General features: G+C 48.7%; 1 protein-coding gene across 1 annotated transcript in view; it reads left to right on the top strand.

The window, feature by feature from the left end:
* The window catches only part of LOC123018005 (regulator of G-protein signaling 2-like), a 29,068-nt gene extending 13,647 nt beyond the window's left edge, over nt 1-15,421 (top strand). The window contains exons 3-7 of the mRNA XM_044419741.1: nt 3,114-3,196; nt 4,397-4,462; nt 9,479-9,540; nt 10,545-10,711; nt 13,280-15,421. Of these exons, the coding sequence (XP_044275676.1) occupies nt 3,114-3,196; nt 4,397-4,462; nt 9,479-9,540; nt 10,545-10,711; nt 13,280-13,471 (570 nt within the window). The 3' untranslated portion in view covers nt 13,472-15,421. The remainder of the gene's footprint in view (nt 1-3,113; nt 3,197-4,396; nt 4,463-9,478; nt 9,541-10,544; nt 10,712-13,279) is intronic.
* Nucleotides 15,422-22,996: the final 7,575 nt, after the last annotated feature.

Below are 22,996 nucleotides of genomic sequence, written 5' to 3'. Positions count from 1 at the left end.
TTGGGGAAAACTTGCATTCAGAATTCTGACTATTTCTCTCACTATTTGCTTTTTATCCTAGCAGTTGTGAGAGTTTCTTCTGTCATCCCTCTAGGCTTTTTTCTGTCCTGTTGCTACAGGAATTGTCTTTTGGCATTCACCCCCAATAATGTCTCTGGTTTCAGTCCACAATTCTTCTGGTCCATGGACAAATGAGTTCAGTAATACACATCTGTTCTTCATGTGGACTTTAAATTTCTCAGGAATGTTATTTAAATGCATTTTGGAACTGTACTTCTGTTAGTGATCTCTTTCAGCTTTACTCTGATTTTTTATATTATTATTTGATGGTCGCTACCACAATCTGCTCCTGATCTTGTTTTAGCAGGGAGAATACACTTCTCCATCCTATAGTTCCAATTATCCAGTCTGATTTTCTTGGTCAGCTGGTGATGCCCATGTGTACACTTGTCTAATTGCTTGCTTGAAGTAAGTTTGTGTGATAAACAGATTCTTGACTTCATGGAATTCTTGACTCATGGAGTTCTGTGAGTCATTCTCCTGGTTTGTCTCTTATCCCAGGCCAAATTCTTCCACAGCATTGGATTCTGCTTTCTTTCCTACTTTTGTGTTCCAATCACCTATGATTATTAGCATGTCTTGTTTTGGTGTGTTATCAATTTCTTCTTGGACACTTGCATCCAAATATTGATTTCTTCTTCAGAATCTATTGTTGGAGCATAGACTTGAATGAAGGTTATGTGGATAGATTTTCCAAGAATTCGGATAGATAAGTTTCAGTCAGACTTTGCCTGATAGACCCTTACTGCCTGTGCTACATCTTGCCTCAATATTAGAGCCATTCCATTTCTTCTGAGTTTCTCATTTCCTGCCTAAAACACTTTGTGTTTGCCCGATTGAAACATTTGCAGTTCGTCTAACTGAAAATCTCCCATTTGAGTCTACTTTAGTTTGCTCACTCTAAGCACTGCAGTGCTTAGTTGTTCCATTTCGTGCTTTATGGCTTCCAGTTTGCCTTGTTTCATATTTCTCACGTTCCGTGCTCCCATTGTACATGTTATGCAGCATCAGACATTCCTTTTCTTGCTTTGCATGTCAGCCACTGGATTTCCTTTCACCTTTGCTCTAACTTGTGCCATTAGTGGCAGCGCTCTTCATGCTTGTCCTTTGCTCTTCCCTAGCAGCTGGTTGAGGGCCTTCCTTGTTTCGTTGTGAATGGCTTTATCATAGGGTTTTCGAGGTAAGAAATATTCAAATGTGGTGCACCATGGCCTTCTTCCGCCTAACACTGGCTAGCATTAGCGTCGACATTGCTGCCCTTGTCTGGGAAAGATCCTCTGCCAGTAACACCTTGAACCATCACAGTTGCCCAGGAGCTGCCCTTCGGGAGTTTCTCTGCCCCATCACCACTAGAGATGTCCATTCACTTCTGCTGATGGGACCATTCCTGCGGAGGAGGAAGGATGCCTCTTGGTCTGGTCTCTCCACGTCAGCCGTTCTGCCTTGGGTGGCCTGGCTAGGAGACCAGCCTAGTGAGAGAGAGAGGTCTCATGGCAGCATTGCTCTTGGCATCTTGGACACTTTCAACCCCTGTCACCATGTTAAGGTGTGCATCCAAGAGCGAGTGTGTCACATCATAGGCTTGATTTCTTCAGTACCTTCCATGATTCCAACTATAGAGGACAGGGCTGCTCACTGGAGCGGGGGAGAAATCCCTCTTTTTCAGATAATTCGAAGGAACCTTGGGTTCTCTGTGTCAATGGACAGCAGAGTTTAGATGTTCCAGACTTCAGCTATAAGAAACCTCTGCTGGCATGGCCAGTGATCAGCAATGCAGGGACTATGAACCACCTGCTGATCTACATTCTGGCCATCCCTGCTCAGTGAAGGACATGCCGCCTTTCTGGTCTGCTCACGGAATGAAAAAAACTTGCGGGACACGTAGCCTTGGGCTTCTGGCTCCTAGACAAAAGGCAGAGTCGGCAGAACAGGAGCACAGTGTGCTTAGAAGAGCCGCTCTTCCTCTAGAACTCCATGGCGCTCTGTCCTGGTTGGTTTCCACCAGTTACTTCATACGTGGTGCCATTTGAGGTACGAGCCCTTCCAGCCAGTCCTGCCATGAAACCATGCAAAGCAGTTGTTATGCTTTGCCACTGTTGCTGCCTGAGGTACAAAGTCCAAGCTCAGTCTCCCCACAGCTGTACAGCCACACCTGGGAATTGTGGCCATTTCACGGTATCCTCCTCAAACTGCTCTTTAAGGAGAGCTGCCTCACCTGCCCAGGGGAAGGCCAAGCCTGCTTCAAAGAGCAGATTCCAGAAAGGATACCCAAGGCCGGTGCCGAGGGTAAGCACAGCTAGGAACCCGGTGAGAACCCACACCTGAGCAGGGGCCAAATGACAAGGGCCCCCTCCAGTTGCTGCAGGACCCCAAGAGCACAGTAGATAATTCATTCCATTTTTCATCTGCTTTACCACCTCCCACTCCAGTTGGTGGCCCACAGGACTCTGGTCTTCTTGCTATGTGCCATCAAGTTGTCTCCGACTTAGGGTGACCCTATGAATGACGCCCCCCCCCCCCCGACAGTCCTGCTCAGCAATTCTAAAAGCAAGGCTGCAACTTCCTTTATGGAAACAGTCCATGTCCTAGTCTCTTTTCCTTTTCTTTGCCTTCAACGTTCCCAGGGGATCTTGCCGTCTCATGATGTGTGCGAAGTGTAACAGCCTCAGGCTCATCACGATGTTTGCTCCTAGGCAAAGTTCTGGCTTGATGGAGGCCTGGTTATAAAGAAAAGCAGCTCGCACAAGCCTGCAGGTTGTCCCTGCCTATGCATTGTTGTTTATTAACAAAAGCAGCTATTTGTGTGGTTATTACGGAGGAGAGATTACCCTGTGCAATCATTACAAAGGGTGCATTTTTCTCTTCCAAGACTTTCAGTCCCTGGACATGCGCTAAATGCCTGTTTTTACATGTGGCCCTAAATTCAGATGAATGCCGTGGGCGTCTGGATTCCTTGCCCTGTGGGAACAGCCCTGGCAGGATCTCGGACTCCTGGGCCAGTTAGGAGAAGAGAGGGGGATTGCAGAGCTCAGAGTCTTGTTTCTGTCTTTCAGTCTCTGGCATCAAGTGTGGAGTCCGACTTGGGATCAGAATGTGACAGCAGCCAACAGACACGACAGAGGCAAAAGCACCGCCGGTGAGTGGAGTTCGGCAGCTGGGTGCAAAGCCATAATTGCTAAATGCCCATATGGACTTTTCGTACATGGGGGTTTGCCAAGTAGTTGCGGGCACATTGCTCTCTTTAGCACCCCCCCACTGCCCTTCGTGGTATGGAAACCATTAATCCCAGCCCGGCTTCAGGGCCAGCACCCAGGGTTGGGGCCTGCCAAGGGCCCATCCCACCGTAGGCTCAGAGACAGACGTTCCCTGGAGCTGCTCTTCCTTTGAACGACTGCAGCTCTGCTTGATGCTGTGGCCTCCCCAGGAGGGCTGGTGTGAAGAAGAAGCAATAGCTGCTGCCGCCACCTGCCACTGCCACGGCAAGGAAGCGAGGGGAGGGGGAGGCGCAGCGGCGGGTGACGGTGTGGTGAGACGGGAGGCTGAGGAACGGCCCAGTGAGGGCGTCTTGCCCAGGAGCTCTCCCATACCTGGAGCAGGCATCGCATGCCTTGCAGCAGGGGTGTCCAGTCCACAGCCTGGGGCACCGTGCAGGATGCAGCCAGGATGGCGATGAGTGCGGCCCAGCACAAAATCGTACACTTTCTTAAAACACTGTGAGATGTTTTGCAAAACTTTTGCAACTCGATCGCGCGGTTCTCCAGTGTGTACTTTGTAGACGACAATGTCGTGTTGCAGTGTCACGTAAAATAAACGTACCTATGCTCTCACTATGTGTACACATGCATGGCTGCAGTTTTACAGCTGTGTGCGGCTTCCAGTGTGTTATCTTCCAAGCAATAATTAGAATTATGGGAGGACTTTTTTGCTTATCTGTGGTGGAAGATATCGTTAAAATTATGCACAGACTTTTTTTTTGGTTGCTTATCAGCTTTGGTTAGTGTTTGTGCATTTAATGTGCGGCCCAAGACATTTTTTTTTCTTCCAATGTGGCCCAGAAAAGCGAAAAGGTTGGACACCCCTGCCTTACAGGGTCACTGTAGACGTGGCCGAGAGAATGTGTGCGCTGTTTAAATGCTGCAGGATTATCACACTTCTCCGTACGATTGGGTAAGCAGCAGAGAAGTGGGGAATGGCTTTCTCAGCTCCAGCTCACGTCCACCCCCATGACTTGCTTGCAGATTTTAGGTTTTCATATGCAAGTTTGTATACAGTTGGCCTCACCTACTTCCTTACATCTGATTTTTTTAAAAAAGGATATCTCTCTATTATTTTAAAGCAAGAGGTATAAAAGAAACTTCCTAAGGCTATGGAGCTCAGGAAATCAGGACATGCACTCTCTAAGGTAATTTCGCTCTAAGACTTGTTCTAATAAGAATAACTGTGTGTGTATTTGTGTGATGGGTTTGCTGTCTGATTACTGCAAATGGGTTGGGGTTTTCTATGGTGTTTTGCTTAGAGCAGTGAACTGATTAAAACCTGCCATTTTACCATAGAAACAGAGAAAGTCAGAAGGGGTCTCCTGGGCCATCTAGTCTGACCCCAGGTTCTACCCAGCTCCACTCATGACATGCCCACCATGTACATGTCCAGCCTATCCTTGAACAAATAAACCATAGGAATGCTCATGTGCTTCCCATGACTGTGAAGGGTCCTTTTGCAGGCTGGGCAAAGAGGGATGTGAACTGGCTGGGCAGGATGGCTCGTACGTACGTTTGGCGGAAGGGCCATCGTGTGGGGACCCCAAGCACTCGCTCTTGGCAGACTACCCAAGAAGGAGCGTCACCCGCTCCCCAACTGGAGGAGCAAGCAGGGACAGAAACAGCTGGGGGCCCTTCAGGGTTGCCTCCTGGAGTTCCCCTGGCCAACCCCAAGAGCAGGCCTGTTTGGCAGGAGATGGGAGGGCTTTAGAGAGGAGAGGGACCCAGTTCTCAGTCCGGGAGATGAGCTGCCCCATGAGAAGGCCTCTGTAGATCGTGTGATCCACCGGTGGCAGCCCCCCTGAGGGTGGGACCAGCAGTGTTGCTGACAGAGAGGGGCTGAGAAGAAGTTTCCAGTTTGGGTTCTGCTCTCTTTTCAGGAGCAGAGGCTTATCCTTTCAGTTTGATAGAAAGCAATTTAGAGTTGCACTGGGAGGCTTCAGTACAGATCTGCATCGTGAAGGATTGTCTTGTGTTTTAGAGCCTCATGATAACGGTGGTGTGGGAGTAGAGGCACCTGGAGCTCACCCTGGAAAAATACCCAGAATTATGCAAGCTGCCAGAAAAGGTGCTGGCTAGGCTCAGAGGTGAAGGCAGAATAGCCCTGTGGCAGAAGCTAGGCATGACTCTGAGGGAGACCCACCACAGCCTGGACCTCTTTGGCCTGTGGGAGAGAAAATGCAGGCGGAGACATGGAGCCAGGATCAGGCCAGCCTCCATCGTGAGTGGCAGATGAAGGGAAATTTTCATAATCGTCCCATAAAGTGCAGTACATCTGGGCTGGATCCAGGTTTAAGGTGACTCAACGGGGCTGGCAGAATTGGGCTTCTTCACCTACTCCTTCCATGGCAACCCTTCCAGTCCCCTAAAAATGCTACACACGGAGATGCGGGAAACTGCTGGGTGGGATGTGGGGAGGTGTGCAGGCAGGAGGAATGCCAGAACTCTGCTGAAAGGCTCTCCTTCAGTGGACCTCTTACTGATGCAGGAGGTCAATCCTGGATCCAACCCATAGTCTTATTTTTAGATGTGTGTCTTTGTGTGTGTGTGCAGAGTGAAATAATATGGACGTCTTTCCCCTCCCCTCCCCTCCCCTCCCCTTTTCTTTTCTTTTCTTTTCTTTTCTTTTCTTTTCTTTTCTTGGCAAAGTGTGTTTGGCCACCCAAATGATGAGGGATCAACAGAAAAGAGAACTTGCCAGCAGCCACTGATGTGAACTGGAGCTTCTCCAGTAGTCCAGCAGAATATTCTGCTGGATAAATAATTATGACAAGCTGTACATTTGCAAGTCAGACTAAGACACCAGTGAGAGCAGGAACTAAATGGGAGAACTTGAGGGACATTTTGTTTGGAACTTTAGCCGCGGAGACGCCCTCGGAGATCTTTTGGCCAAGCTGCGGGATGACACTCATTGTGTTCTGTCCTGTCCCAAGGCAAAGAAGAGCATAGAGCAGCACAGGGAATGCATTCTTTGCCTGTGGTGAAGATGACTTCTTTGGAAGTGTTTTGATCCCTTCATTAATAACTGGCTTTACAAAGAGGTTATAGTTTACTGTATTTGGAAGCAAAGGCAAGAGAGCAAACAAACAAAAATAGAAACCTGTCTAAGCTGAGGAAATATTCTCCTGCCTTCGTAAGAGTTTGGAGGAATTGCTTTCTTCGTGTAAATAAAGGCATACTGGAAGTGGAGCAGCAGCTTCAGGTTAATAAGCAAATCTTGCCTTTTTGTGTTGCAATAACTAAGGATTTGCATGTCAGGAGCTGGTGTGGTGATGCCCTTGCCAAGGTCCAAAACCCGAGAAGGGGGTCCAGTGACCGGAGCCCTCCCCTCGTCACCATAACAGCCTTCTTGTGTGTCTTGTTGTGATCCAGACAGCCGTGGGGGCACGAAGGAAGAGCAGCGGATGGCGCGGCCCCCTTGCTCCCAGGCCCTCTGTCCGCCATGCAGGCAGGCAGCAGCAGGCATGAGGAGGAAGGGAAGAAGCAGCCAAACGAGCTCGTCACCTCACCGAAGTAGCAACCCCGTAGCGGTTGTTCTGCCCCAAGCAGCCAGAACTGCAAACAGAAATGACACAAAATGATAACCTTTTGAAATCTAGCATGCGGGAGGCAGACATGGCTTGGTGTTGGAAAAATACATTTGTAATAACCTAACAATGGATCTCATTGTGCGTTGTAAATTTTTAATCTTCCTTGTTCACCAGCCCATTTACCCTCTTTTTCCAGGAAGAGCTATAAGGCCATTTAGAGCTGGTCTGGAGCCAGGCTGTCTTTGTGGGCGGCGGGGGCGGGTGCTTTGGATCCGCTATTGCTATTGTACCGAGGATAGTGCCGTGACTGATTGATCTGACCCTGAGATTTGACAGGAGAAGGAGGTTAATGTTCCTTTAACATTCGGCACGGATGTGCTCCTGAAAAGGTGATGGATTGACCTGCAGGGGCTGGGCTTGAGGCAAATGGTTGTCGTTGCAGGGAAGGAGGCTTGTCCATGCTGTTTCTGTAGCTGAGCGTAGAAAGGAAAATGCCAAAAGCCATGTGGTGGGCGCAGGGCAGCAGCTTGGGAGATGTCTCTGCAGATTTCATACAGCGGGGCACCATCATTGCATTTCTGTACAGCCTGAGAGGTGCTTGGTTCACAAGCATTAACCGCATTAAACATACAGCATGTTACAACTATGATATAAAATAGCAGTGAAAACCAAAGTCAGGCCTAACAGCAGAGCAAAGATGTACACAATCCAGTAGCAGCTTACAGTCCCAGATACACCTGTTTTAAATTTGGTTGTAATTTTTGTATTGTAGCTTTCTTATGATTTTTAATATGTTTTAATAGGATGTCTTTTATTGTTCATGTGTTGTTGTGATTTACCCAAAGAGCTTTGGTTGCTGGGTGGTACAGAAATTGAATGAATGAATGAATGAATGAATGAATGAATGAATGAGAAACTGGAAAACTAAAATGCCTGGGCAAATGGTAAGGTCTTCAGCTTGTGCGAGAAAGATCAAAGCAGAGGCACCAGGCAAGCCTCCCAGCAAGCTCATTCTGCAGTCAGGGTGCCGCAACAAAGAAAGCCCCCTTCCAAGGAGTCACCCGCAGCACGTGCTGGCTGGGAATGATGGGAATTACGACCCAACACTTCTGCAGGGGGCCAGGTAGGGAAGGCTGCCCCTGAAATTTCCCATTGCTTGGAGAGGTGGGGCGGCTGCATTTCTGCCATTTCGGGGAGGTTTGTGTTATTTCCTTGTGCCTTTGCCTAGAAGCCCATGATCCACCGACCAGAGCCTGATGCAAAGGGCAGGCGCTTCACATTAGTGGGTTCTGAGCACAGGCACTTGTTTACGGTCCCATAACTGGACCACACTGTGCTTCCACAGCGAAATCCACTCCTGGCTAATGCACATCACAGACCACCACAGCTTTCTCCGTTTCAGCAGGGGAGAGTCCGTGTGCAAGGAGTCAAGGCTCAGGAACTAGGCAGATGAAGAATTGCTTTTCCCGGGCCAGGGTTTCAGATTACCTGGTGAGGTTTTGTTTGAGGTGCCTTGAGAAAAGTGGCCTGTGAGGCAGCCGCATTGGAGTCTTTTTGGTGGTGGCACCCTCGCTGTGGGACTCCCTTCTGATCAAGATTTGGCCATCCCTGAGGCTACTGTCATTTCGGTCCTACTAAAAGATTCATTTAACACCAGTTAAAGGCAAAAGCTTTGAAGGTATAAAAAATGCCTTTATTTGTTTTTGCATGAGTGAGTGTGTTGATGACTTTGTTGTATTTTATTCTTTATTTTGTGATTTTAGAGCGATGAGTTTAATGTTGCTGTGGTGTTGTGTTTTCTATAGATTATTAACCTCCCTGGGTTCTTTGTGAGGAAGGGTGGATTGTAAATCAAGTCATTAAATCATGGTTGTTGCCAACAGTAAGAAAAATAAACATTTGAAATCTTTGCAGATATCTGCATATCGCCCAGTGATCTTCCCACAGATCCCAAGCAACCTCTCGCCCCTGTTGTGGTTGCACCAGCCATGTTGAAAGAGGCTTGCCTTGTAAATTGTGTGGCAATTGAAATGGACCACTGACCTCTTAAGAAGAAAAGGTTTAACATTCTCACATTCCAGGGAGGCCACATGCTGTGCAGAGGAGGCCTTTGTGCAAGGCAGAGCGGCCACATGCCTGCCTTTACAGAGGACAGGCCTCTGTTCGAGCACCTGGGCAGGCCGAGCACAGTTTAAACCCTGAGAAGAGACAGCAAAAAGGGGCCTTCCATGGATGGCTTCTGGCAACCAGCCGAACAGCACCGCGATGACCTCATCATGTTACTCTGTATTATAATTCCATTTAAGTTGCAGTAATTGAGCCTAAATTGTTTCTATGCACATAAATTAAGTTAGGGTGTGATCCAATCTCCTCCACCCTCTGTGCACATAAACCTTACATACAGAACACAAGGGCATGCGAAGGCCAAAGTCGCAGGACCTCAGAGTGGGAACTAAATAATCCTGGGGTAACCCAGGCAATGTTGGGAGGCCAGAGGACTGTGCCATAGCACAACATCTGTTGAAATCACCCTCCTTTTTGGGGGGCAGCTTGTAAGAGACACTGTAGTAGAAGGTCAGCTGTCAGCCCCACAGCCATTGTCAGCCTCTTCTGCTTCTTTCTTGCCGGCAGGCCAACTCCTGAGGAGGCCCAGGAATGGGCTGAATCTTTGGAAAAGCTGTTACTTCATCCATGTAAGTGGCTGTTGCCTTTTTTTCCCCCTGCCTTCTTCCCTCCCTCCCTCCCTTTTCCTAGAACCTTTCTCCCCACCTTTGTTTCAGTGGTGCAAACCCACACAAATGCTCTCTAATTCAAAATGCGTTCCCCGATTGGAAAAAGGTCAGGCATACAGATCTATATCATGTGATGAGATGTCGGCGGTGCGGTTCACATGATTGATGAAGGAAAAGAAACAGTGACCACAGTGGCTTCCACAACGTTGGTGAGTCAGCTGTGCGCTGCCTCGTTGCCTGAACGAGCAGCAATTTGCCTGGGTGGCCGCACTGTCCAGACCTGAGGAGGTGGGCAAGAGTGGTAGCTTCCTCACCACCCCACAACTTCTGGCTTGTGCTAGGCTTTCAGGGTGGTTTCGAGAACATTGCCGCCCCCCCCAGGGGGCCCTTTGCTGGTTTCAGATGGCCTGCAACCCATGGACAGCTCAGGGGACTATGGAAGGGTGCAATCAGCTTGCATGCTGAGCAGGAAAGGTGCTTCCATGGCTTCCTTTCCTTCCCTGATGGCACAAACTCATTCCGTATCTTATTCTTGCGCTATCCCCTTGGTGCTTCATAAGTGGAATCAACAGTTCAGCTTTTTGACAGGCTGAAATGTAACTTCTATCCACAGTTCAGTCTTCAAAAGTTAACAGGTATATAGAATATTTAGCAATCCTATGCACACTTACCTGGAAGTAAACACCATTAAATCTAGCAGAAATTCTTTCTCAAAATAATCCATGGAGGAGATTCTAGTTTGCTTGTGTTTCCCACTTTCTTTTCATGCTTCTAGTCCTCGTGGCTGTAGAGAAATACTTAGAAAACTCTCTGTGACTTACGGTGCTCCCCCTCTTCCTTGTCAAAGCATTCCAAATATGAGATATATTGGTTTTGGGAATGGGGAATTTCAGAACTTGTACGGTTCTTACCACAAAACAAAATGAGCTCAGTAGAAACATTTGGTCTGTTTGTCTCATCTTTAGATGGCCGTTCTGCCTTTCACTCTTTCTTGGAGTCAGAATTCAGTGAAGAGAACCTGGACTTTTGGGTGGCTTGTGAAGATTATCGGAAACTCCAAGGCTGTGACAAACTCCAGGATAATGCCAGAAAAATCTATGACCAGTACATCACCATCCAGGCCCCCAACGAGGTAGGGAAATCCTAAGGATGCTTCCAAAAACCTCCTTACCTGAATTTTTCATCACATTTTTTAAAAAGCAATTGCCCTTCATTGTTTCTGAATTCCTCTTATATCCCAGAAACAAAAATTACTCTGAGGCTTAATCGTCCATAAAAGATCATTGTTTTTATTAAGGCTGCACTAGATTCATGTCCCACCATTCAGAACCCCCCTCACAACAACAACCCTGTGAGGTAGGTTGGGCTGCGAGTCCATAACTAGCCCAGGCTCACCCAATGGGCTTCATGGGTGGAGACTAGAACCCAGATTAGAAACACAGAAACAGAGCAAGTCAGAAGGGACCTCCCAGGCCATCTAGTCTGACCCCCGGCTCCGCTCATGACACGCCTACCATGTGCATGTCCATGGGGCCTCAACCACCTCCCATGGAAGCCCATTCCATACCTTCAGGGTCCCAGTCCAGCACCCTGACAACTGCATCACACTGTTTGGTTGAATGTTTCCCACATGTAGGTAATTTTAAACTGAATCTTTCCTGCCCAAGGTATAATTGGAATTACTATGTTTTGGCCCATCAACTTACAGGCAGCATAAGTGGGCCATTTCCCCAGGGGATGTCAGGTTTGGTTGGCTTGGCTTGGCTTGGCTTGGCTTGGCTTGGGTTTTGATGCGGCAGTTTCCTCCTCAGTTAGGCATTCAAGATAGATGAAGATTGCCCATAATCATCCTCATTTTGTGCCCCAAATGTTGAGATAAAGCAGTACCCCAGAGGTCTCTTCTTATGCAGATTTGGGGGGTTCCTTTTCTCCTAGGCCATATTTAGTTTATACAAGGAAAGCATTAAAAGGCAGGTGAATGAAATTTTGGGGTATTTTTATTACCTTTCCATGTCCTAAAAAAAGACCAGATTGTAGGTGTCCTTCGGGGTAAATTATGCAACAAAATTTGAGCTGGAAGTAGAAAAGTAACTGCAGGATGAAGGATGAGTTAACCAGTCTTGTTTCTGAGATGGGACTGACACATTACGAATTCTCAGCTGTTCGGTTTCCTTATTTGATGTGCATCAGCAAATTTCCTTCTGGGCCTGTGCCGTTTCCCGTGGCTTTCCGTTCCTTCGTGTTTGTCACCCCCTCTGTGTTACCAGTGCACACAGGGGGCTGTGTTTTCATTAAACACTTCAGATGAAGCCAGCTCAGTGCACTTATCCAGCTAATGGGAGTCCTTCTTGCATGGAGTTTTTACCAATTTCCAGGCGCAGATGCCCACACGTCATTCCAAACGCTGAACAGAATGAATCTTGATGTAATCATGCATACGATCCATCAAGATAACATTTCTGTAGGCGTGTTTTCCTCAGGATCCATTTGTACTTCAGTAAGGCAGAGAGCAGAGTAGATGCCTGTGAACTGAATGATACGGCACAGAACAGGTACTCCTGCTTCAAGCTTGAACCCACTTTAGACCTTCTCCCAGTTAAACTGAAATCCAGGAGAAGGGGTGGGGGGAGTCAGCAATTAATGGGCAAGTGAAAGGAAACAGCATTTTATTTATTTATTTATGTACCGCATTTCTACCCCGTCCTTGACAGCATCTCAGGACGGCTTATAACAAAATCCAACAAATAGTAATTAAACAAACAGAAAAAGTACAATCCACATAAAGCAATAAAAAGGTAGAATGCAATAAATAGGATAGAATGTGGCTAAGCATGAGAATAAAAGTAGTTAAAAAATTAAATATTAAAATGTCGGGTAAATAAAAAGGGTTTTACTTTAGGAAACCCTTGGCCCCACTGCTCTGCTGTATTCATGGACCTAAAGGAAAAAGTCTCTGCCGTACTGGCAAGAGGTGCTGTATTCCTCTCGGCCTCCTCCTACTCTGCCAGGATCAGCGGAGCACTTTTGTCTGGCTAAGCCTGAAATCCCTGGGACAGCTTGCTGCCTCTCGGGCGGAGGACTGCAGGGAAAACATGCTTGTGTTTCGGGCAGTTCCCCTCCCTGTTTGAAGCTGCAGCAGGAGGGTGACGGTGACTGCAAGTGGAAGGTGATATGGCAGGGACATGGTTGTCCACACTGGCCCTCCGTGACCTCTTGTCAAACAAGTTTGTGGCGGGGGGGAAGGGGCACATTAAGAGTCACAAATATCTACCAAACCTGTTTAGCAGAAACTGCAGAGGAGCAGTGTAAACACCGTGCAGAATAATGCTCATGGTGTACCACTTTTAGCTCTCTCGATAATCTACCATATGCTGGAGCGGCAAACTGACTGGAGCTCAGCCAGCCGGCTTGCCCAAGCCTACATCCAGCTGACTGTCTACACCTGCTGCACATGTTAGTTACCCGAAGGGTTAATCTGGAGTTAAGTGCCATTTACTGACTCCCTGTTCTTGCAGTACTTACCCCTTAAGTGCACACCGTGCTTCTAAATCCTGCCCAAGGCTTTTGCCTCCAGAGCTCAGATTCTTTTCTGCTATTACATAAACAAGGTTTGTTGCATTGTGCCAGGCCCAGGACAGATCTCAGTAGCCCTCTGCTTAATGCCGTATTAATGACTGCTGCTGCACTTCCCATGTTGCAGGTGAACCTGGATTCCCAGACCAGAGATGTCACCAACCGGAATATTTTGCTTCCCACTCGCTCATGCTTTGAACAGGCCCAGAAACGGATCTTTGGTCTCATGGAGAAGGACTCTTATCCCAGGTTTCTTCGTTCCATCGTTTACCAATCCCTGGTACAGCCTAATGGACGGCAGAAAAATGGGCCTGTATAAACCGGCCACGTTTGGCCTTCTTTGTGCAGTTGGGTCGGCCTAAGAGAAGAGAAGCCCTTCTCCGGACTAGGATTCCCTTGCCAGACTGCTCAGGATGTGTACAGCCAAGAAGGAGTGAGAGAGAGGGGCCGACCTGGTTCAAGGAGTCTAATGACCAGTGTTGGCAAGACAACGGACTTGTCTCACAACCACACACGCCTGCGTGCACACACAAGTTTTGTTTTTGTGGATAAAAAAGATCACAGAAAGTCGGAGCTTTGTCCGTTTGGCATGGCCACATTTTTGTGGACTGGTATGAAAAAAATGGAATTCTGGAATCACACTGACCAAGCTAGGCATGTTCTGTGCATTTAAGATAACAGCGGAGGCTGCCTTATCCCAGTTCAGTTCAGGCCTGGCATCACCATGGGTCAACCTGAGCAGTTCGCAGGGTCTTCATGGGACTACCGTTAACAAAACTTGTTCTGGCGGCCAGCTCTGGGTGGCATCACCACTGGGTGGGCTGTGGAGAGCACTGGTGTAGAAGGGGCCCTCTGGAGAGCACTAGACCTAAGGCTTCCCAAGTGTGAGGTTGGCCACAGGTGAGCCTACTTTTCCATCTAGTCCAGTGTTACATCCTCTGACTAGCAGCATCTCTCCTGCATTTCAAGAAGGGGTCATTCCCATCCCCGGAGCCTAAGGTGGCCAGGAAAGGAGCCAGGTCTTCTGCTGGCAAAGCAGATTCTCCAGCCCTGAGATGTGGTCCCTCAACCCCTTTCCCTCTGTTCTCTTTGGGCAGACATGGCTTTTGGTGCTGTGGATGGACTCCATCCACACATTGTGGATCTGTCATTCTGAGAGGGGCTGTACCAGGAAAAGTCCCCCTGCCCAATGCAAAGCTCAGCCTTCCATGCATTTTCAAACCTGTGGCAGTGACGCTGTGATGGGAACCATGGATCTGAGGCATCTGTCCCCAGCTGGGTGTCTCCAGATGTTTTAGACTGCAACTCCCAGCAGCCCTGACCATTGGTCATACTGGCTGGGACTAAGGAAGTTACAATCCAAACCGTATGGAAGGCACCATGTTGGTGAGACCCTTCAGCTGCATGGTGCTGCCACCTGGACTAGTGGGGCCAAGCCCCACTTCCAGGAACCAGTCAGGAAGTCTGCTGCCTCTCGACTGGGAACGAGGGCTCCAGAAATGCCCGTCTCCATCGAGCCATTGGAACTCATGCAGCCCTGCTGTCCACACAGAGAACACATACAGCAAGTCCGCCACCCACAGTCCCTGCCTAGCCCCACGATGAACCCAGGCCGGGTTTATTTTTATTTTTTTGCAAACTTGGAAGGCTCTCAAAAATGCTGCTTGTTATTTTCCCTCTCAAAATATTTACTTTACGGGAACACCATTGCTCAGAAACTTCACTAGAGGGCGGCGTGTGTCTGGTCATTACATCCACAGTGGGTTGGAAGAGATGGCTCTAATATCTCCGGATGGTAGTGGGGTTGCCTGCGGCCGTATGGATGATGCACTTTGATCTTCAAACATAGCCATGTGAATGGAAGCCTTGGTGGGGGGTCCATGGTGCTTCCGAACACGTGCAGCATCCCTCTGTCTCTGGGTTGCTGCACTCAGCCATCAGCTCTGTGCTCAGAAGTGCAAGGAGAAACATGGTTGGCAATGCAAGTTGGACCTCCATTGGGATACAGCTTTCTGACTTGAGTTTAGAACGGGTTCTCCTGAACCTGGGAGAGAAGGTCTGTGCAGATTTCACCTGTGTGCTGGGACCCGGTCACCGAGAAGCACCTTTAAGCAGTCAGCTGCTGCTAGTTATGCAATACTGGGTGTTCTTTGTAAAGATTTCCAGGTCTAAGTAGCTTACTGGTTTCAGAGCTGAGGTGGTAGAGGAGAGAAGCTGTAGACGCCAAAGGATATGAGACCTGCTGCCCTCACTGTCCATGGCCAAAGGCCATGCTGACTGGGGCTGGTGAGAATTGGTGGCCCGTCCACATCTGGTGAGTCACAGGTTCCCTTCCTGTATGCGAGGAGGTTCTGCTTCTTCCTGGTTACAAATAGCCTTGACTCACCACTGCCCACAAACTGCACAGAGCTGGGTCTGCGTGTGGCGGTGAGGCAGCTCAGCGGAGAGTCACATGGAAGACAACTGGCTACTGCCGGGATGAGGATCGTCTTTCACTGTGAGGGCCGAATGCTGCTTTGGAGACGCTTCTGGGAGGTGCCTTCCAGTGGCAGGTGGAGCCAAAAGCAAAGTGCAAGCGAGCCCAGAATACAAAAAAGCTTAATGTGACTACTGCCAGTCACAGATCCTTAGGGAGAAGCATTGCAGCTTTTCCAAATGGGGAAAAACCACTGCACAGAAGCCAAGACACTACTGTCTGGTTGGAAGGAAGGTGGTGGGGACTAGGAAGGGTGCAGCCATTCCAGAGGGCGGGCTTGGGGCCGCAAGAAGACCAGCTTTGCCCCCGTCCCAGGGCCTGGAGTTTTGTAGTCCTAAAGACCTGTGAATTAAGCAGGGGCTGGAGCCCAGCTCCCTCTGCTCTAAGTCCAGCAATGTACCATGCTTGGCTAACAACGGAGGAGCAGGCTTCTACCAAATGCATATGGGGAGAACATTGGCAAAGCCCCAGAGCCCTAAGCAGCCACCTTCTCTCAGGGGGGCAGCATCATTAACCCCCATCCTGCAAAAGGAAATGAATGGAAAACAAGTCATTTCATAACCAAAAGAATCTCTCATCAAACCCCGGTGTCTTCGATCTATTTGTGTCTGGAACATAAGTTTTAAATAAGTTATTTTGAGTTGAGAAGTTTTCCCCCATGTACAGTGAACACCTTCCTGAAATAAATTGTTATTTGTGTCACTTACCCTTTAAGCGCCCTGCTGTGTGCACAGTCAGGGTAGCGATCGCTCTGCCCGGTGCCGAAGCGTGCTGGGTGCAGCAGTCGTCGTGAAAGCCAGCAGAGGGCCCCGGGCGGGGGGATTTTCAGTGGGTGCAGCGGGGTGGAATTTGGACCACGACAGCTTTGGAAGGGCAATCACTTGCCATGGACCCCCACCTCCCATTTGCACCAGAAAGCTGCTTAGTCTAGGCATAAACTCCTGCCTTAAATGGAAACCTAACTGACTGCAAAAATAATAAAATTAGCTGGGACAAATTCATGCTTCGGTTGGGTTGGTGTGCATAATGGCCTCGCCTCGCCTCGAGTCCTGCCTGACCCAAATTATTTGTTTTGTATGCCATGGTGCTTCGTAAATATGCCGGTTTTTCTCCCCAGGCTTGTTGGAGAGAGATTTAATTTCGGCAGAGTCCTCAGGACCACCCTCCCAGGGCAGGCCGAGCAGGACATGAAGGGGCCGGCCCAGAAGACCAGCTTATTTTAGCTTACTGCTCTTACTGCCAGTACCAAGGCCGCAGGTGAAGCTTTGCAGACTTGTGGGGTGAGTGGGGAGTTGGTTGTACCAAACTGAGAAAGCTCCCATGTGATGGGCAGTTGGCTAGGGCATAGGGCCCTCTGGGGAGTCCTAGGTGCAGGACTGAAGCATTATGGGTGCTAGGTTTAGCCCTGATCTAACACACATTTGTAAGTCCTTCCGAAGGACTAAAGCGTTATTGCAACCTTTGCAAAAAGAAGAAAAATCCCCTTTTAAAAATTGCTGTGTGCGCACTAAAAATAAGCGTGTATAAAAAACTTATACAAAGTGTTACAGCTCTTGCATCCTGTTCTGTGGGCAAGGATGCTGACAAGATGGCCATTCGAGCTGGATGGAATTTATCCTCCTGCCTCACAGGTCCACCTGGAAAAGTAGTTCCCGCAAATTCATAATGGAGCAAAAGGCAGGAATGTTAGCAGATCCTGCAGGACCAAGGACAGTGCCCAGCCACAGCAGACTTTGTTCCAGCCACAGGCAGACCACCGTCTGTTTCGTATACTGCAGTGGTTCCTGCAGTTAGCTTTGCGGACTGGAGCCACAAACTTTAATGGTCTGAGCATCTTCTTGGGGTGTTACCCACCACAGGAAGTCTGCTTCTGCTCAGAGAGGGGGTCTTGTGTGGCTTGAAGGTCACCAATCGCTGGCTAGAGCAGCTGGGAGTTCTTACAATTTGTACGCAAAGCCATTTGGCAGACAAGTTCTTGGAGGAACAGCCTGCTGTATTGCAATGTCAGATAACTCACCAACTGCACAAGTCGCTATTGAATGCATGGTAGTTCTGCAGTGGTGATGCTTTTGGGGTGTGGCATGGGTAGATTTCGTGGATGATGGTGCTTTAAATTCGTGCATTTTCTCCAGCCACAAAAAACAGCCTCAGAGTGACTCCCGTACACAAGTCCAAGAGTCTACAATCATGAATTCATTCATTTATTCCTTTGCTACATTTCTAGACTATCCAATAGCCAAAGGCTTTTTGGGCATTTCACAGAAAATTAAGACCCTAAAATTCCACAAAATAAAACAATATAAAAACCTGAATATGCTAACATTTGAAAGTGTTTGGAACAGGTATCAACACTTAACAATCAAATACAAAGCTCCAATATAAACAACTGATGCCAACCCCTCCCAACCAATCCCTAGGAAAGTCTTCAACTGGCACCAAAAAGAAGACCATGTTGGCACCTGTCCTATAATTAACGTTACAGGGGAAACCAAAATCAATCTACACCATAATAGCACAATAAAGCAAATGGCAGGCCTGCTTCAGACACTTCAAGGTGCGTGTAAGCGCAGGGTAGAGGGTCCTGGAGAAGTTGAGTATTGCACCCAGGGCTGAAAGCACAGTTTACACAAGAAGCAGCTTTCTTTCAATCACGTCAGGCACGTTCATCCATCTACCCCAGTATAGTCTACCAAGAAAGCAACAGCACACTCTTCTTGCTGCTTATTACCTGTTTCTTCTAGCCAGGTCCCTGCAGATGCTGCAATTCTCAGCCAAAATGCCCAGGGGTGATAGATACAAGCCAAAACGTTTGCAGCAACCCAAATTGAATCCTTAAGCAAAGTCTGAGTTCTGTCACAGAGCGATGGCCCTTCCTCACAAAGAAGCATCTCACTCTTCCCCCACCACCATCTTTGACCCCTGAAACTTTGCCTGGTAAGAGAAATTCCAAGCTCGGGATCATTTCCTCAGGCCAGAACTGGAGATGATGGAGATCAGTGTCTGTCACACAGGAAAGAGCTGCCCTGCATCTTCCACCTCTGTTTTCCCCCGTAAAAAACACAACCATGATGGGCAACCTGGTACACAGCAATGCAGTGAGTTGGATGTACACCAATCGCAGGGGACTTTGGGCAGGAAGGCCGGTTGCGCTTGAGGGATCCTGTGGGCAGTTGGTTGGCCACTGTGAGCAGAACACTGTTCTGCCTGGACCCTTGGTCTGATCTGGCATGGACCTGCTTGAGGAGGAATTCCAAGGGAAGTCCCAGGAGCTTTTATAAGACCAGTGAGATGCTTCGGGATGGTCTTATGCCGTTAGCATGGCTAGGGTTGTGAGAGGACTCTTTTGGGGTGGGCACTGTCAGATTCCCTGGGCTCAGCTCCCCAGACTCTGGCCTGCTTCCTCACAGCTGTGACTCCAGCTTCCTGGTTAGCGTGTCAAGCATTCATGCAGGCACCCACCAGGCACCCACCCGCAAAAATGCTGCGCAAGCACCATCCCTCTTGCAGGCATATGACTTGCAGCCTTTCCTTGTGCTGTGGAAGAAGGTTGCTGGTTGCACAACCAGGGCTCTGTGAAGGTTCACGGACTTCCTCTTGGTTTGGCTCACTTCTGAATAACTGAAGAGGGACAGTTTCTGGGAAGGACCATTTCAGTCCTCAGCATGACCCTGCTTGATCTTGGCATGGGCCTGCTTGTTCAGGCTGGTGTAGACGTAGAGGAACCAAAATTATCAAAGGGCTGCAGCAACTCGCTTAGGATAAAGGTGCGTAAGGAGAGACACACTCGAGGTGTGCGTAATTACCTGGAGAATGTGGAGAGGGAGAAATTTTTCTCTCTTTCCCATAGGACTAGAACCCAAAGGGGTCATTCCATGAAGCTGATTGGTTCATGGACAGATTCGGGACAGATCAAAGGAAGGGCTTCTTCACAGACCACATAGTCCAACTATTAGATGCACTTCTGCAGTTTGTGCTGATGGCCTCCAATTTAGATGACTTTAGAAGGGGATCGGCCAAAGTCACGGAGGAGAAGGCTGTCATTGCCTTCTGGTCAATGACTGATTTCAAGCAAAGAACTTCTTCTAGCTTGTGAGCTTAATTTACTCTAGGAATCAGTTCAGGCAGGGCTGAGGGCAGAACAGGCAGAAGGAAAAATATTACAAAGAGCTGCATCTTTCAGTGTAAAGCTCTTACTGCCCAGAGCTGAGCCTCAGGGGAGGCATTTCAATCTTTTTAGAATGAGAGGGAAATGGCAGAGAAGCCAGGAACCTATTGAAGGACTGGGGGCACAGAAAGGGGATGCGGCCATCTGAAGAACCTGCCAGGCTCCAGGTTTGACCTGCATGCCTGAGGTTTCTCATCCTTCCTTTATGGTATGGGGAGCATAACAAGTGGCCAATGGGAAGGGAAAATAACAAACTCGTTTCTTCTTTTTAAAACTTCCTCCTCTGCAGAGGAAGCAACAGGAAGTGAAAGCACATCCTTAAAATGAAATGCAATGCGGGAGGGAGGAGGGGAGGAAAGGAAAGAGATGAGCAAGCATCTCCAGAAAATGACTGCGGCTCATTGCTGGCCAGTTACCTTGGATGCATCTACTCATCTTTTTCTTCCAGTATGCACAACGCTACCTGTTTCTGGGAGTTTTCCCTCCTGCCTCCCCAAATCAGCTCATGGGGGAGATTAAAAAAAAGAACCTGTTTGTCACCATTCCCCCACCTCCTCCTACCTGTCTGAGAAAACCCACCACTGCAAATAGTAATTTATTTACATATATTTGCATATATTTTTAGGCCGCCTATAATTGCCAAGGCCTTCCTAATCACCGACCTAAGATTATCCTAAGGGAGATTTGGGGGTCACTCTTGAAAGAGCTGTGGACTAGAATCCAGCCCCTTCCATGGGGGCTTTAGGAAATGTATGTGAGGCTGATACACCTTTGGAATATTGACAAACAGGTAAATCGGGGATGCAAATTGAGCACAGAGTGGCTGGGGCTGGAGGCATAGGGCAAGATGCCTGGAGGGCTACCCCCGATGCATGAGCTTGTGCAGTGGGGCTGCTTTTGCTCACCCCCACCGGCTTCTTATCTGGGCAGAAAATAATACAATCCCAGAGACAGATGGGCAAAAGGAGAAAGGGATGGCAGAGGATAAGCTGGCTAGATGGGTGTGAGCTTGGGTGGACTCTGAGGGATGGTGGAGGAGAGGAGAGCCTGGAGGAATGCTGTCCATGGGGTCGCGATGGGTCGACGACTTCATGACTAACAACAACAGAGACAGAGGATCCCCTTGCAGGCCCTCTGGCCCAACCTCCTGCCAATGCGAGAACTCCACAATGAAAGCCTCGCCAACAGGAGAACCCAACGGGCAGGCTCACACCAAGTACTTTGCTCTGATCCCACAGGGCTCTTCCTCTGTTCGTATTTTTAGAAGAACAACAGGCACTGCTGGTTTTCTTGATGGAACCCGCTTCAGGAAGCTGTGATAAGACATGCTGTTGTGGACGTCAATCAATATTGTGTACAGCAGGCAACAGGGTTTTCAGCCATGTTTACTGGGGGTGGAGAAGCACATACTGTATGAGAATAAAGATGCTACAGGAACACAAGAATGTCCCTTTTTTGCAGAAATGCTGGAAGAGAGCTGATATGTCATAGCACAAATGTAGAATCTTCTTCCGGGCACAGAAAGCATGAGACTTTTTAAAAGAACACACTTCTAGTCCTTAAGATTACTACTTACATCATTGCATTTGTATCCCACCCTTTATTCCAAAGAGCTTAGAGTAGCGTGCATGGGCATCGATCTCCTTTTATCCTCCCAGCAGCCAGGGGAGGCGGGGAGCTCCTGTGTCCATGGGGTTTCTGATCCATTGCAGCTTCTATTTTGAGCTTTATAGGAGCCCTCCATGGAGGAAAGTGGATAGCTCCTGCAGTGCTCACGGCAAAGCCTGCAATGCATACAGATCCGCATGGATACCGGTGCCACCAGCCCTGCTGCATAGATTCATCTGATGCTGACAATTTAACCAAAGCCACCAAATTGAATGTCATGACTGTGTGCAGATTTAACCCAGGTACCCAAATCCATCACATCAGACTCACAGCTCTGGAGGTGACCTTGGAAATGGCTCTATTCCCCATTCCCTCCCTTTCCTTTAAAAACTAAAATAATAAAATTACAATTGGAATTGCCTCAGTATGTCAATCATGGAAGCAGAATAAATTATGCAAAGGACACTAAGCTATATTACCACCTTCCCCAACCTAGTGCCCTAGACATGTGCTGGACTATAGCTCCCATTATCCTTGGTGGCTGTGCTAGCTGGGTATGTTGGGGATTGTCATTCAACACATTTGGAGGGTACCAGGGTCGAGGAAGGGTGATTTAGGTAAATGCATGCAAATATACATGACTGGCACCAAATGATCCATCACGGAACCGCTAGAGACACGATTGCAGTGCACATAAGCATGTAGTTCACATCAAACATAGTCCTCCTGCTTCTGCTGCTGCCTCCCACATTCCAGTCCAATTAAAGCTCACTCGGGTCCCCCAAGGGCTGGTCCTCCTGTGCCTCGGCTCCCTCTTCATCACCCTCCGGCTCGAGAGTGCAGCTGCCGTCCTCAGGGGCAGCACCCTGCAGCTCTGCCACCGTGGCGTAGTCACTGTTCAGAACGGGGGCCGGGGCAGGGCAGGTGCCCCCATCACACTGCCCCCTGCTGGAGCCTGGCAGGTTCTGCAATTCCGCATAATGCAAATCGGCTTCACCTGGGACCTGGAGACAGAGAAGGAGGGAGCGAGAGGTGCCGTGTGTTAGTGCAAAATGCTTGCAGCCGAAGAATGTGTGGGTCCGTTGGAAGCCGCCTGGGAAGGGCCGCAGCCTAGCTATCCCCACTCCTCAAATCCCGTTGACTCCTGGGGGTTGCAGCTGACAGAATCCCCCTGCCAGGGTTGCAGGGTTGCCTCCCTGTGTGGTCTGAGCACTTCCTTCCTGCAGGAGACATTCCTCCTCATCCTTTCTTCACTTCTCTCTTCCGATTTGTTTGTCCATTATATTGCAGGTCTGCCCAATAGCTGCTGTTCCCTGGGCAGGCTGCAAGCATTGAGAAGGCACAAATCGACAGCCCCTCCCATCCTCGGGACACGTGAGCCACTGGCCTGGGAGGCTCGCGTGCATCCTGTGCCCCAAGCAAGGGGCACTGGCAGCGAGCTCTGCCGCCGCCACCCCTCACACCCTGATTTTTATCTAGTAATATAAATCTAGTTATATTATCTAGAATTATCTAGATTTTTATCTAGTAATACAAAGCAGCCCCCACAGGTTTGCTTAGGGTACAAAACTATACATGTTGGGATGCAAGAAGTA

The sequence above is a fragment of the Varanus komodoensis genome, unplaced genomic scaffold (genome assembly GCF_004798865.1).
Source record: "Varanus komodoensis strain SLA01 unplaced genomic scaffold, ASM479886v1 scaffold107, whole genome shotgun sequence".
In the NCBI taxonomy this organism is placed as follows: domain Eukaryota; kingdom Metazoa; phylum Chordata; class Lepidosauria; order Squamata; family Varanidae; genus Varanus; species Varanus komodoensis.
The sequence above is the reverse complement of the archived record's forward strand: the minus strand, read 5'-3'. Positions and strand labels throughout refer to the sequence as shown.